Source organism: Drosophila montana, unplaced genomic scaffold (genome assembly GCF_035044405.1).
Source record: "Drosophila montana isolate Dmon_TW-CO22-7 unplaced genomic scaffold, ASM3504440v1 contig_1624_1, whole genome shotgun sequence".
NCBI classification, from domain to species: Eukaryota; Metazoa; Arthropoda; class Insecta; order Diptera; family Drosophilidae; genus Drosophila; species Drosophila montana.
This window is the reverse complement of record NW_026996559.1, coordinates 3,780,186-3,795,738: the sequence shown is the minus strand read 5'-3', so window position 1 is coordinate 3,795,738 and position 15,553 is coordinate 3,780,186. Positions and strand designations below refer to the sequence as shown.

At 37.6% G+C, this 15,553-nt stretch overlaps 2 protein-coding genes across 9 annotated transcripts in view; both read left to right on the top strand.

The window, feature by feature from the left end:
- mmd (mind-meld) overlaps positions 1-9,501 on the top strand; it is a 48,677-nt gene extending 39,176 nt beyond the window's left edge. For 5 of the 8 annotated variants that reach the window (XM_064699255.1, XM_064699248.1, XM_064699269.1 and 2 more), the window contains exon 24: positions 271-7,506. In XM_064699255.1, the coding sequence (XP_064555325.1) occupies positions 271-862 (592 nt within the window). In that variant the 3' untranslated portion in view covers positions 863-7,506. Of the gene's footprint in view, positions 1-270; positions 7,507-7,932 lie in introns of those variants that run through there. The other 3 variants (XM_064699281.1, XM_064699304.1, XM_064699290.1) reach the window with 2 other exon arrangements.
- A 1,370-nt stretch (positions 9,502-10,871) lies between these two features.
- Positions 10,872-15,487, top strand: LOC135440247 (gamma-aminobutyric acid receptor subunit alpha-6). Its single transcript, XM_064699317.1, has 6 exons — positions 10,872-10,920; positions 13,368-14,024; positions 14,087-14,169; positions 14,238-14,440; positions 14,501-14,992; positions 15,051-15,487. Exons 1-6 carry the CDS (start codon positions 10,895-10,897, stop codon positions 15,387-15,389), a joined length of 1,800 nt encoding a protein of 599 aa, XP_064555387.1. The 5' UTR covers positions 10,872-10,894; the 3' UTR covers positions 15,390-15,487.
- Positions 15,488-15,553: the final 66 nt, after the last annotated feature.

The following is a 15,553-nucleotide window of genomic DNA, read 5'->3' as shown; positions in this document are numbered from 1 at the left end:
GCGTCTTTGATCTCAGAGTCCAAATAATTGCATTTATGAGCACTATTTTCCAGTTTTCTGTCTGGTTCGTGAGGATTTTTCAAGTAAACATAAGCTAGGAAAATGGTTGCCAAATTCCATTCAGTTTCGACTGTGCTTTGATCTGCCGCCCTTTGTGCATAAAAGGCCAATGTGCTTGCACCAGTCCCAGCCTATGGTCCTGAGTCCTGATGAGCCCCCCTAGTGTTCTTACCATGTACCGTTGTTCCTGTTACGATTATTATTTTCTAGTGATGACTTTATTCAAGCTCAACAACAGTTAGCCCGGTGGGCGAGTGAGGATGTGGTATCCGTCGTGGTATTGGACCAGCCGCAATCCGGCACAATGTCGGATTCCCAACCATCCAGCGGCGTCGCGCCCATGTCGGTAGCTACAACGAACAACGTTATACACCATCAGCATCCGCACCAGCACCACGGCGATCATCAATCCTCCGCAGCGGCAGTAGCTGCGGCGGCGGCGGCGGCAGCCAGCAACAACTCTATAATGGGTATGGCAGTCGTCCCAAATGGTATAAATGTAAGTCAGAGGGACTATTACCCCTCGCCACCCTCAACGGAGACGGAAAGCAGTGGAAGTGTTATCCAGCCACTTACGCGCCGCACGTTGCAATCACAATCGGCAGACACGGCGGCCATAAGCCAACAGCAATTACAGCTCCATCAGCTGCAATTGCATCAGCATCAGCAATATCAGCATCATCATCAGCAGCAGCAGCAGCAGCATCAGCAGCATCAGCAATCGGTCGATACCAGCAGCAGCAACAACAGTCAATCCGGTCAAATAACCGAGAATGGCTGCTACCCGGAATATAAGCATTGACAGTTCAAACATCTTTAGCTTCAGCTGCATCCACAGCATCACCAAAGTAAACTCGCAAAGCTCTTCCGTTTTCTGGCCAAACCCAACGGCTGGCAGAGACAGGCAAGCGTTCAAATCATACGATTCAGTCAGACTTTTGGTACTCGCAGTACTCTAGCATATGCATACATGGTTTAAAAATAAATAATGAATTAAAAACAAATGAAGTGAAAACATAACAAATAGCATACATACTCGTATATAATTACGTACATACACACCTAGTTATACATAGTATGGGATAAATGTAAAGTTTAAAAAAAAAGTTAACGCCATGCGAGCTAAACCAAACAACCAATTAATTGATTATATGTAGGTCATTGCACTCTCACATACACACATACATGTACATACATACAAGACATACATATGCCATCATATGATGAACTTCATGCATGCATACATACATACATACATATATACATACATACATGCAGACAGACAGACATGCGAATATGCACTTACATGTGAATTAGAATTTAACAATTTTTATACTTAATTACATACTAGTATGTACATACATAAGTACCTCAGACGTGCCGGCGACGCCTGATAAATTCAACATAATTCTAATGAATGTAATAATTGTAAATACCTACACACGCATACATATATATAAACATACATATGTTTGTTTTATATATGTATGAAAACCAGAGCTGGGAAATAATATATAGTAAATGTCTTTTGAAAGCACTTACATACCCAAAACAAAAAGCAAAAAGAAAAAAAAGCAAAAACAGATTGAATTCAATAATAGACCTATTTAAAACTATCGATAGCTTTCTAGCTGCGATATATGCAGAAGCCAAGAGGTGAACGTGTATTATGAAATTTTGAGAGACAAATCTGTGCAATGTGTGCGAAAAGAGAGAATTTATTTCCAGATTGGGAAATATTTTTTTTTTTTTTTTGCCGTAGTTTGATCTATGTAATGCACATTGCCAACCATTGTACATAGGCATGTCGTATTTACATACGTATTAGTCTCTGGATCTGCCGCTAGAGACTATGATGCTGATGCAGATATACATATGTATATGCATTAATACCATACATCCAGATTAAATGATACTGTTTGTGCACCTGTGTCATGTGCAGCTAAAGTTACCCTTGATATGGGCAAATTTTATAACGACTGATAGATTTTGAGGCCGGGTGCCATCAATTCACATTGAATAACTTAATGGATAACCATTATAATAGGAATAATGCGTTTTATTATGATAAGGCAAACAGTTAATAAAATATGATAAAGCATAAGTAACAATCTGTAACAATAACAATTATAGACATATTATGCGTGACTTAATCGTAACGGTTCATGCTAGATAATCGCAGGTATTCATAACATGATTGTGTGAAATTGAAGAAAATGAAGAAGATGAAAAAACAGATTGAAAGGCGTTTTAAGGTTATGTTGTGGATTACCAAACTTTCGAAATCAATTTCTCTACCCTTTCAAGAACTCTGAGCTGAAAAAGCAGAAATATATATTTACTGATACACTTAAAACGCCAGTTAGTCATACGTTAGAATGAAATGAAACTAAGCTTTCGAACAGATTTCACGTATGTGCTGCAAGCATGCGGTGCTATTCAGCTTTCTTTTTTTTTTGGTCATATGTTGAATGTTAATCAAAATTTCATAATTTCTAAAATCATCTGCACGGACTAACACTTGGTATGTACACTAGCTAGCCCATTGACGACTAGTAGTATAATTAGTTAAAGAGCGAATTAAAAATGAACACATAAATTCACATATACATAAGCATTAAGATAAGTACATTCATTCAAACATATGTATAAGTATATGCAAACTCGTAGATAACCCAGGCCAAGTGCTTGCTCAAAGATTGGTCACAGATGGAACAAAGTTTCATTAGTTAGTACATTAATTGGATGGATGTTGTCAGAACTCGAGAATATAAGCCATAAAAACAAAGTATGTTAGCATATGTAAATACATACATAGCTAGTTGTAGATCAAATTGAGCATATTCAAGAATCCAATAAAAATATAACTGAAATGCATATACTTTAACAGGCATATTGAGCAAATATAAATATAAATAAGAATGTCTATGCATATAAGTATGCACAATTTCGAATATATTACATATGTATTATGTACACATACATATGTATGTTTTATATATTTGTATGAGCCAACCAAAAATATGCACTTGGCATGTTTTGAGTCAAAACGTCCCTTCCACACCCGCAGAATTGTTTCTTAGTGTCAATTATAAGTAGATTAAAGTCGCAACATATAAGTCGCCAGTATTTGGGACTTATTCCCCCAAACCGAATCCAATAAAAACGTTCTAATCAAAGATATATTGGTGGGGATTTAGGATTATAACAACTATTTATTAATTCATGACCCACGTTGGGCTCTATACATACATTTCCATCTTTCATTATCCCAATTACAAAGCCAAACGGCCAAGTCGCGTTCTTTTTAAATTAAGACAAAAGTGTTCATCTTTACAAATTTTCGGACGTACTATAAACCTTCATTCAAATGAATGATTTTTGGCAGGGATGTGGTGACTGAGCCTGGCGCCTTTATTTTCCAGTTATTATATGGATTTTGTAAATTGGGTGCCATTGATATTAGCGACTTTCTCAAAGGTGATAAGGAAAGTGCCTTCGATGGTCTTCTCATAGCCATCGTCCACTCTGACTTTGGCTGAGCTTTCTTGGATGACAACGATCCGCATCAAATCTTTCCTCCACTGATGCCAGCCAGATCGCCCACGTGTTACAAAGGGGGGAACATCCTTACAATAGGTGGATGTAGAATGGCTTCAGACAATTTTCGTAGCATTTTTGAATATACTTCCGAACGCGAAGAGCTCGAAATTGTGTTCTCCATATAGAGTTACCGACAACATGAGGCATACAAATCCAAAATATTTGTTTGTTTGTTCGTAATGTGCACGACTTTGTTCTCGTTAGTAAATAAAATTGAATGCATGTCAGGATTACCCAATAATATATGTGCATATATTATATATGTATTTGTATGTATGTACAGATATGTATGTACAGTTGTCTGTCATGTATGCACGGCAATTGTGGGGAGCGCTTGGCATAGCCAAAGCATTGAGAAAATTTACTGAAATACCCAGAAAAATTACGGTGAACTCATAAAAATCATATAGTATATAGGCAACAATTTTGATTGGGGAATTCACAAACCTAGAAGAATCATCTACATGACGTATGCATATAAGCATGTGCATATTAAATAGTGTGAAAAGTAAGAAGACAATTTACAAGCATTCATAACTATACTAAGTACTCTTAACTATACGAATACATACACACTAGACACACGCACACGCCAACGCACACAAGCACACACATGCTGGTATACTAAACATAATTATATGCAGCTAATTACACTTGCATATTTGGATACATATTTAAGTGTGTACAATGTAAATGAAGTTTAACAATACCTTCGGGAATCTAGTAATTCATCAAAATACAAACTTAAAAGAAAAAGAAAAGCAAAAAATATGAAATTTGTAATTATCTTGTAAGTGACTATCCCTAAGACAGCATGTGACTCAAATTGATTCGAAGTGTGTATAATTGCATGCGTGCATATGTGTACGTGCTCAAGGGGCACATGCATGCGTATGATGTGTCTCCATATGCATACTAACATATAGTATTACTGAATAAGTAATTGATTAAGTACGTAAACTTCTTAATGATATTGATTGGGTTTTATTGTGACAAGTGCAGTCGTTATCAACTGCTAAATATGATATTATCTAAGATACATTGATTAAAAGTATTGTTATTGATACAGACACACACACGCACGCACACACACACACACACACACACACACACACACATGCACACAGACACTCTTAAAATACATACACAAGCAGATGATTGATGAACATAAGTAGTATGTATGTTTGTGTGTGTCCCCTGATTGCATAAGTAAATAGGCTAAATATTTAAATAAATGAATTAGACACTTACAAATAAGAAACGTTACACAGGAGATCTGAATAAATACAAAATATAAGCAAAATAATAATGATAATTGAAAAGCAACAAGCAAAAAACAATAAGTTGTTATCTAGAGATCAAACTTAAATACGCAGTTTGCCAAAATGTTAACGAACAACAGCAACAACATTAACAAAGAACAACAATAATATTTTGAATTAAATACAAGAATTTAACATGAATTTATATGTCAATGGATGCTCAACACTCACACAAACATGCGCACTCACAACAGACACACACAGGCACAGAAACAAACGCGCAACATATAGATGAGAATACACAAAAATAACCGTTTTAACACCTTCACAACAACCCATTCGCAATATACTTATGTACGTATTACATACTTAGTCCAAAACGAAGTAAGAACAAAAACAAAAACAAAAAATAAATAACAAAAAATATGAAATATGAAATGAAACGAAAAATAATAAACATTCAAATCTCACATATCGCATATATAAACAATATGTGCTTAACCCAAAATGCTGCTGATGGTCCTCAGTTTTTATCTGAACTGCTGGCTGACCGAACTTCTGATCCGGAATCCTAATGCTTGCCGCTCAAAAAGAAACAAAAAAAAATTAAAAGTGAAAACGAATTTAAATCTGTTGCTTATATATGAATATATATATTAGATTTTGATTCCAATGATCGCCGATAAAAATCAGCGAGTAACTATAATTTTTTTTTGTCGGAAATAGCGCAAGATCAGAATTTCCTTAATCTATTAAACTATTGGAACGATGGTCGAAACAAAAATAAAGTGAGAATAATCAATTCGTACAGTCGACTTACACATTAGCAAATTATAATAGGAATCTAATACAGAAATATTCTATAGCAAGATCAAATACAATTATACAATTTTTTAAAAACAGTACAAAATCAATATACTTATGTAAATATTTATTATATAAGTATATTGTTCAAATGGAATTGAGCATTTCTAATCCATCAATTGTTGCGATTCATATTTAAATATGTATTTATATATGTACACACTGGCAATTACGACCATACGCATGTAGTATGTGCATAAGAACATGTTCATATATTGGTATGTATTATTAAATGATGGAAAGGAATAAGCGCTAGCAGGCCCATCAGAAGTTTGGTATGAATCTACACACAAACACACACACAGACACACACAGACACTCACACACACACACACACACAAGTGAGCACGTGTACTCGTGAGCACATTTACACACATTTCACACTCACACCGTATGTTTGTCAAGGAATATTAGAAAAGCAACAATATTGGAGAGAAAGAAAAATGTTCATTATAATAAACTTTTTGAAACCATTTCTAAAGAACTGTTAACTGTTAATAAACTTAAATAATAAACAAATATTAAAAAAAAAAAAAAACAGATAAAGAAAACAGCAACAAAAATATATAAAAAAAAAACAAATACAACTGAATTGTATGGAGCTTCACACTATGAAGACATTCTTGAAATATGTATATAGATACATACATACGTGCATATGTATGAGGCTGAGGAGAATAACATAATAATAACTTAGCTGTAAGATGCCAATTGGATAGTATGGTCCATAATGTGGTCTAAAATAATTTAAGTAATCATATAAAATAACAACTAAGCGTAATACAACCATAATGAAATAAAAAACAAAACCAAAATAAGCAACAACAACCACGACAACATTCAAAAACCAATTAAAATTTATTACAAAATAAAATATGAAAGCAAAAAAAAAACAGATCAAAATTTAATATATGTATATGTTTTTATGTTTTCACTAGCAATCTAGCAAATTACAATATTTTGCTATAGACATACATGCTTGCATACATATGTATGTATCAATACACATATACACAAATATATGAAGAAAGATAAAAAAAAACCAAATGCTATACAACACATGCATATGTACAAACATACATACATTCTAATATAAGGCAGTTCTTTCGTTATGTACACTTTTTTCTTTATTCATTATAATTTTCTTTCACCAACTAACTTATCTAACATCCTGTATTGTATGTTGTTTGTTTTCACTTCTCTCTACATTCAACTCCCTTCTGCCTTATATCATTTTAGTTGAATAAGTTTTGACTCATTTTTTACCATTTTATACACATAAGTATGTAATTTACATGCAACTGCCAAAGAGTTGGAAAAGAGGCTTCTAAATCCATGGGATCTACTCACTTAGAAGAAATCTTTTCACAAGGGAGTACATCAAAATACCTACAAGTACACACACTCACGCACTCACACACACAGATACACAACATCGATATGTAAAGATAAGTGAGCTGTACTACGTAAGAGACAGTTCATCAACATATATGCATCTATTTTCATATGTAGCTGAACGTGCATATATATTTGTGTGTGTGTGGGTGTGTGTGTGTATATACAGGCATTAAAAAATACAATACTTTTTTATATGTATACCTATGAACATTTTTATGCATTTACTATAATTTCACTGTCTGGTGCGACGTAACCAAAAAAAAACCAAAACAACAAAACAAAAACAACAAATTTTAAAATATTTCAATAAAATTTTGCTGGCAAAATTATATACATTTGTATATATATATAAACGTATATGTACATATATATCTGATCAATTGGTAGAATCTGAGAAAAATTTCTTATTCTGGTTTTGCGTACACAAAGATAATGCTCGTAAAACCAAGTTCAGAGCTCAGACGAATCAAGAAGTATAACGCGGAACTCCAGCATCCGGACATCGGCACAAAGCAGGACAGATGTACATATATTACACATATTAGCTGAACATAATGCGGACTCAATTTACCGTGCCAGACAGTAAATTATGCCGCGATTATCAACGAGCTTCTTTTGGGCTTGAGTTCTCAGAGTTCAGAGTTCAGCGAAAGAAACCACCTCAGACACAGGGCTATAGATAAATGCAATCATATCGATTTCTTCAATCTGGCCATGCTAATGCCATATTTTGTTTTACTTTCAGATACTATCGCTAAGATAACCCTAAGTGAGATAATACAAATGCAGTTGACTGGCTGAGCAAAATCTATAAGTACGAGCTTGGGCAACAGCACCGCAAAAAAAAGAAAAGAAAAATGTAATTCGTCTAAAATTTGGTTGAGCATATTGACTATGATGTGATAAGCATGAGATAACAAATAGAACGCATTGTTTGCTACAATTTTCTCAAATAGATTTCAATTGTTCTCACTGCTCGCTTTGGAGCTACATGTATATTTTAGTGGGTGAATTGGAGAATTCTGGTTCCAATTGAAGTGGCAGCCAGGTGCCAGGTGCCAGAGTTTAGAAATCTGTTAATAAAAAGCTTATAAAAGCAGCTAGCTGCTGCTGATCAAAAACATTTGCTCTCTTAGGATCCTGAACACGGCCGCAAATCTGTCACGAATTCTAGAGATATCAGAGAGATAACGAGAGAGAGAGAGAGTAATAGAGAACGTGAGATATTTAATGCTTCTTACGTGGAGCTGCAAAACAATAAAGTCTGTCTGAGGATATGTCTTTGACTTTAAGTTGCTTAGCTTAGTACTTCTCTCTGGTATACACAAAAAAATATATATACATACATATACCTATGTTTCTTTTATACAATTTAACGATCGCTCATTTTGTGAAAATAGTGTATTTATATTTAAATCCTTTGAGGGGACGCATCTACTGACGCCTCCCTGCCATATCTCATAAGTAACTGATCAATGCGGTTGATGAAATGATGAACCCTTCGGTAGATCGCATGAACATTTTTATTGAATAAACTGACAAACTATTTATATGCCTAACACTAAAAATGATCTATGGAATTCAAAACGGGTGGAAGAATCGAATTGTTATTGATGCCAATGGCAACAGCTTAATTTTAATCAACGATCTGAAAGAGCTCAAGGAACATCGATTTTCATGCGAAGGAGTCATTAGACAGCTTATTACTCAGCATTCAAGTCCATTTTCGTGTCCTTAATGTTAAACTCAGAATCTATGTACCGCATAGCGCAATTATTTTAGAAGTGAGCTCCTTTGAGATGATTTCATCCATTGATGTGGGGGTTCTAATGGCTAAAGACTCATCAAAAAGGTGAATTCATTGATGTATTTAAGTTGTTATTATTCAGAAGGTGATCAGAGGTATATTAGCTTTGTGGGTAGGCGAAAGATCAAATCAAAAATTGTTTAGGCACACCTAAGCTAGGATCACTATATTTGCCAGGAAATTGCTCAAAAGATTAAGTCAAAAGTATTGTGAGTACAATATATTGTGGTTACTTTCATCGAATCAGCAAAGAAAATGTGTATGGTGCTTTAGTTAAGAGTGTTCGACTTGGAGATGCCCTGAACACAGCGCTAGGCTGCCGCATCAAACAGCTTAGCTTCCTTCTACATAAACATACACAAAAACACACACACGCACGCAGCTTACGCCAAGGCTCTGCTTCTTCTATTCTTCAACATACACTATACCAAAAGCTTCCTTCGGTGTCTATTGTCCGATCTTTATGCAAGCGGCAGGACATAAAAAGGGTATTCAAACCTCAAGCCAATACTCCTCAATAGAATAAGTTTTTAATTCTTGACGGGAGTCGACATATCAAATTTGGTGTCTCCAGCTCTTATAAGCTCTGAGTATTGCTGAAAATAAATGATTTCGATATCGATTAAGTTTTACTTTGATTATCATTATCAATGATATGCTAAAAATTTCGTATCTCTAGTTCTATTGGTTTCCGATGTCGATATGTTTAAGCAGGCGGGCAAACAGACAGACAGACGGCCATGGCTAGATCGACTCGGCTGTTGATACTGAATATATATACCTTATGAGGTCGGGGATGCCTTCTTATGTTTGTTACATTCATTTGCGCAAATACCAATATACCCTTTTCATTGGGTTGAGGGTATAAAAAGACTCTGTACGGCAGATTGACAGGATATTGCACTCCACACTGTGAAATTATGATCGCCATTTTCTATAACAGCAAAACCCGTTGCTTGCGTAATCAATGCTGATTATCGATACCTTAAGAGAACGCCTATCGATAGTGTTAGAAATGGCAGCGCTAAAGCAAGTCAAGTTGGCAGTTATTTTTAAATTTGAATTATGTGGTTTAGTACTGCTAACAAGAATATTATTAAGTATACCAGAAATCGTAGCTAATAGATTAATAACATAAATAAAGCAAGATATTTCTTTGAATAGTAGTTTTTGACAAGTTTTTTTCAGACAAGCTTCTGCTAAAAACCAAATAGTTTGATGCATGCGTTTACTAATTATTCAAACGACATTTGTTCATGTCAATGGCGGGGCTGTTAATGAATATTTAAATAAAAATAATGTATGCAAAAATAAAATGTAATATTACTTATTGACTTAGGCAAGCGCACGCCTAAAGGGAAATTTAAAAAAAAAAGGGTTTTCAGAAATAATTAATGTGCAGCAAGCATCACGCAGACAATGACCGAAATGTCTTGGGCGGAACGTATGTATGTGTTCGTGTGGGCCTGTCATAAGTATTAAGGTAAAAATGCCTATGGCCATAAACGTACACGTGTGTGTGTGTGTGCGAGATCTGTGCCGGGGCCGTACAGTGATGGATTGAACAGTCACAGGCAAGGGTAATGGACACATTTCGCGTTGCATGTTGCAACCACACTGCTGGTTTGATGGATGCTTTGCGCATGCCAGACTCAATGGCCAACGCCAGAGTCAAAGCCAGCAGCGACTTAGGCTTGTCTCAGCCACCTTGTCGGGATTTAGACGGCAAGCTGGCAACAACGAGCGCAAGTTTTGGCCAGCGCATCATACTCAATTACCATTAAGTACGCTAATTGTGATGGATTACTTCAGCTCGTAACTTATATTTCGGGTGCTGCGAATCGCGTGTGTTTCATATTCCTTTATTTTTTATTTTTTTTGAAAATTAACTCGAATTAAAATGATTATATTGCGGCTTTTAGCCAGGTAAGTAATTGACCTAATGTCATATTCACCGCATTTTGCCTGTCAGTCAACCGTTCAATCGTTCAATATATCCCTTGCACATGGCCACTTGGTGCCTCGAGCACTGCCAATAGCTGCAAAACTGTCAGATGCGGTCAAGTGGTCGGGCCGAGGGAATCAGCTCAAATGCGTTCTCAGCTATGTCAATGTGCTTAAGTTGATTGCCCCGCCCCCTTGCGCCCACATGCGACATTGGAACCAACAATCTTGAATTGTGTGCCAAGCTTTAGTTTATTCAAATTCAATTAATGCGAAAACTTCCAAACTACAACAAAGAACTTGGAGCCAAAACCGAATTTTCAAATCAAACTGACTTTCTAAACAGCCTTTGTGCATTATGGCATATTTTAGATCTATGTGTGTGTGTGTGCGTGTGTGTGTTTAAGCGCATGGACAAGTGTGTACATAGTCACAAACACACACATCACAACGTGCTGCATGCAGCTATTATTTTGCGAATCAAGCAATTTTTTAGCATAGTGAGTGGGGGGGAGATTGAGAAGTGGAAAAATGCTAAGTAAGTGAGAGCTGCACTAACCCAACTGGCTATATGCACTATATTAGAAAGATGGCATTTTCATTTTTTTGAAATATAGTTCTATGCATTTCAAAAGGAAGTAATTAAGTGTCTACACATACGGCCACATTTCCAAGTCCGGCCCAACAAGCCCGGAGGCTTGTTGACGTAACATCGACATTTGCAGACATTCACGCGCCCAAACGCCAAGATTACCCAAGCACATCATTGGAAGCGGTCGCAAGGTCGTGAACTGAATAACATGGTTTTCTTTTTTTTTTTTTATTAAGCGATTCAAAAGCTGCAAAAGCACCCGCGGCCAGTAAACAGCACACGTTGCACAGTGGGGCCAGAAATATTTAATCAATTGTTGTTTCTACTCTTCTGATGCTTTGTGAATCTCTAGTTCTGGCAACCTTTCGAAATAAAGATCACAGATTAGCGGACATTTCAGAGTAGCCAACAACTAAGTTCAACTGTTGTTAAACAAATATTTCTAGGTTATGTTCAGGCTATTGTGAATCTATGTATTGAATAAGTTAGTTACAAATTTAGGTTAAGTTCAAGCTGTTCTGTTGTCTTACAGAATATTAAGCATAACTCTGTTATAAGTCAACAAATTGCAATCGCAATCAATAATGTTCCTTGTTTTTTGTAGATTGTGCTAGAATTTCGTATATTTTTGAAATCGTTCAAACAAATATGCGTAAATGTGAAATGCACACAAGTGCACAACACATGTGCATAATCATGGGTCTACTGTACAAATTATCCTGGCATTCTTTTGTTATCCTGTAAACGGCATTTCTTGTTGTTGTTGTACTTTTCGTGATGTTTTCATGTTGCCACTGACGCCCACGCCGACGTTGTTCCCATTGTTCAAAAATGTCACACTTTCTATACCTCGTAACTTAGCCACGAATGGGGTATATTAACATAGCATAACAAAAAGCCGAAAGGGCATTAGTTAAATCTTTTTGATGAAATTCAATGGAAATGTCGATTTAATGTCCATTATTTATAAAAGAGCCGCCTAACTTATTTATTATTAATTAACTGGTTGCACAGCAGGCTGCTTGATAAATATTATGTCTGCCTGAACTTCAGCTTTATTTCTATGATTGGCTGCTTTAAGGGGTATCTTGCGATGCAACGACTGTTTTTTGCACGCTTTAGCTTAACAATTTCCAGCTCAAGTGTTTAATTGTTAAAGCCACTTCAAGTGTTGAACAATGCAAAAAGAAAACCCATGAAAATTATAAAACGTGAATTGCGCTGTCATTGAGCTGTTAGACCGTTTGGAGCACTTCATTTTGCTGCCAAGTGTTTAGTTGCACTCTATAGGTAATATGTGTGCTTGGGCAAGACTCTTTTATTGAGATGCGAAACTAAAATCCCAAATAAATATATTCAATAAGCAAGTTCTCGATGGATAATGGCTGTCATTTAGTCATTTAGATAGCTGAAGTTAGCCAGTGACTTTGAATTATTATAATATATATTATATTATTATATATTATTATATTATAGTTCAATCATGATAAAAGTTGAACTTTATGTAGACCTAGAAAAGGTTAAGTAAATGTATTCTAAATAAGGAGGCTGCGAAGGATATATCTACCAGAACTTCAAGATCGTAGCTTTAAAAATTAATATCAATATAAAGAACTGTTATAAGAACTGCCAGAAAAGACCTGTAGATCTTAACAGACATGCCCAAACTTTAAAAAGATAAAAGTTAGCTGCCAGTAAAATTTAAGAGAATTTCAAACTGTTATTATCCACAATCTCAAGCAAAAGCCCCAATTGCAAAACTAAAAATAAATTCAAGCTATTAGTTTGGCATTTATTTATTTACTTATTTACTGATCTAAAGGAAACTCTTCCACAGCGTCGTAATATACGTATGCCTACTCGATCGTGCTCAATGCATTTCCACAGTTGACTCACCTGGTGAGAAGGTGTCAGTGTCTGGAACGGCACGGTCAACAAAAATGCCGTTAATAACCAGCGAGTTCAAGGCCAGTCGCATATACGAGTCCTTTCGCGCACTCTCAACCGTGCCGGCAAGCAGCACGGCCAAAAGTCGCCTCAGTCGGCGGTATGTGAATGATACGGCTGCTCCTAAGGCTAGCGGGCCGGGGCGTTCAGCGCGGCCGCGCACAGCCTCAGCGGATATGCTTAGCCGGAATATATCAAGCATTTTGGAGAATCTACTAAAACGTTACGAGCAATCCCAACTGCCTACACACGGCCAGGGCCTGCCAACTGTGGTGCGCACCAATATACTCATACGCAGCATGGGACCCGTGTCGGAGCTGGACATGGACTACTCCATGGATTGCTATTTTCGTCAGTATTGGCGCGACAAGCGGCTGAGCTTCCAGGGGCCCATTAAGAGCTTATCGCTGAGCATCAAAATGCTGGACAAGATCTGGCGGCCCGACACATACTTCTACAATGGCAAACACTCGCACATACACACAATTACCGTGCCCAATAAGCTGCTGCGACTGGACCAGGATGGCGGCATACTCTACTCAATGCGGTAAACCGAAGACAGCTATTAAGCCAAGTTGAATAGTTGCTTATTTCCACTCCACTTAACAGGTTAACCATTAAAGCCACTTGTCCGATGGAGCTGAAGAGCTTTCCCATGGATCGACAGTCCTGTCCACTCATCATAGGCAGCTGTGGGTATTCAATAGAGCTCAGTTCCTTACTTAGTTTGCAGCCAGTGAATCCTGGGAATCCTTTGCAGATGGCTACACGAATCAGCAGCTGGTATACGAGTGGCAAAATCATGATGATGCTGTCTCCTTTGTGCCGGGCATGACCCTTAACCAGTTCGATTTGATCAGCATGATGCACCGCAATTTCACATCCACCCGTCGCGAAGGCGACTTTAGTGTGTTGCATGTGGCATTCAATCTGAAGCGCCACACGGGCTATTTTCTGATACAGGTGAGCACCAATAAAATGATTCTGTTGACTCTAACTGCTTCAGGATGCGCCTTGCCACAGGTCTATGTGCCCTGCATATTGATTGTGGTGCTTTCCTGGGTCTCCTTCTGGATACATCGCGAGGCCACCAGCGATCGTGTTGGCCTCTGTGTGACGGCTGTGCTAACGCTGTCGACCATAAGCCTGGACTCACGCACCGATCTGCCCAAGGTCAAGTATGCAACGGCTCTGGACTGGTTTCTGCTCATGAGTTTTCTATATTGCATTGCCACGCTCTTGGAATTTGCCGGCGTACACTACTTCACCAAACTGGGTAGCGGCGAGTTTCCGCGTCTGGAGGATGAGTGGGAGGATGTTGGTGCCTTGGGCTTCTCCTCGGGCGAAATTGCCGATGCCGCCGAGGCCAGCGATGACAGCGAGCCAGCCAACTCGGATAGCGATGTCTTTGTCTTCGCCGACCACGATGCACTTCATTGTGAGCTGCCGTTGCCGGCCGAGCTGAATGTGGGGAGCTACCCCAAACGTAGCACGTTTAGCTGCCCCATTTATAATGTAAGTGCCATAGCCAATGATTTTATAAAGTGACCTTTTTATTTTGAATTTTGCGTAGAATCAGCAGCAGGCGCCCGCCCACATATTTCCCAAACTCTCGTCGCATGCCTCGACCATGGAGCGCACCACACAAACTGAGCCGCCCGCCGTTTCCCGCATGCGTCAGATGTGGCTCTGTCTCAAGGGAGATCTCAAGTTTCGCAAGCAGCGCGAACGCGATGCCGCCGCCGAGAAGAGCGGCCAGGGACGCGGCGCCAGCTATGTGAACAGCATATCATTGATCGATCAAGTTGCTCGTATTGCCTTTCCCATGACCTTTGCCTTGTTCAATTTGCTCTACTGGCTGGCCTATGGCATGTATAAGAAAGAGTTTTCCTGGTCCATGATAAAGGCTTGAGCCCAGTCGAGAGGCTGCTTCCACGTTAAGCACACATAACCACAATCCCCATGTACGCTAAAGACTACACTGTTTCTTGAGATGCAAGTTGAAAAACATCTGTGTTTTTTTTTTCCTAATAAATAAAGAGTTGCTATTGAACAAAATTTGACTTTTTTAAATTC

Excerpts from the sequence above, each read along its gene's own strand:
- LOC135440247 (XM_064699317.1), top strand. The coding sequence starts at position 10,895 with ATGATTATATTGCGGCTTTTAGCCAG. Across the intron at positions 10,921-13,367 it reads ATATTGCGGCTTTTAGCCAG|CGTCGTAATATACGTATGCC; the intron begins GTAAGTAATTGA and ends ACTCTTCCACAG. Across the intron at positions 14,025-14,086 it reads GGCATACTCTACTCAATGCG|GTTAACCATTAAAGCCACTT; the intron begins GTAAACCGAAGA and ends TCCACTTAACAG.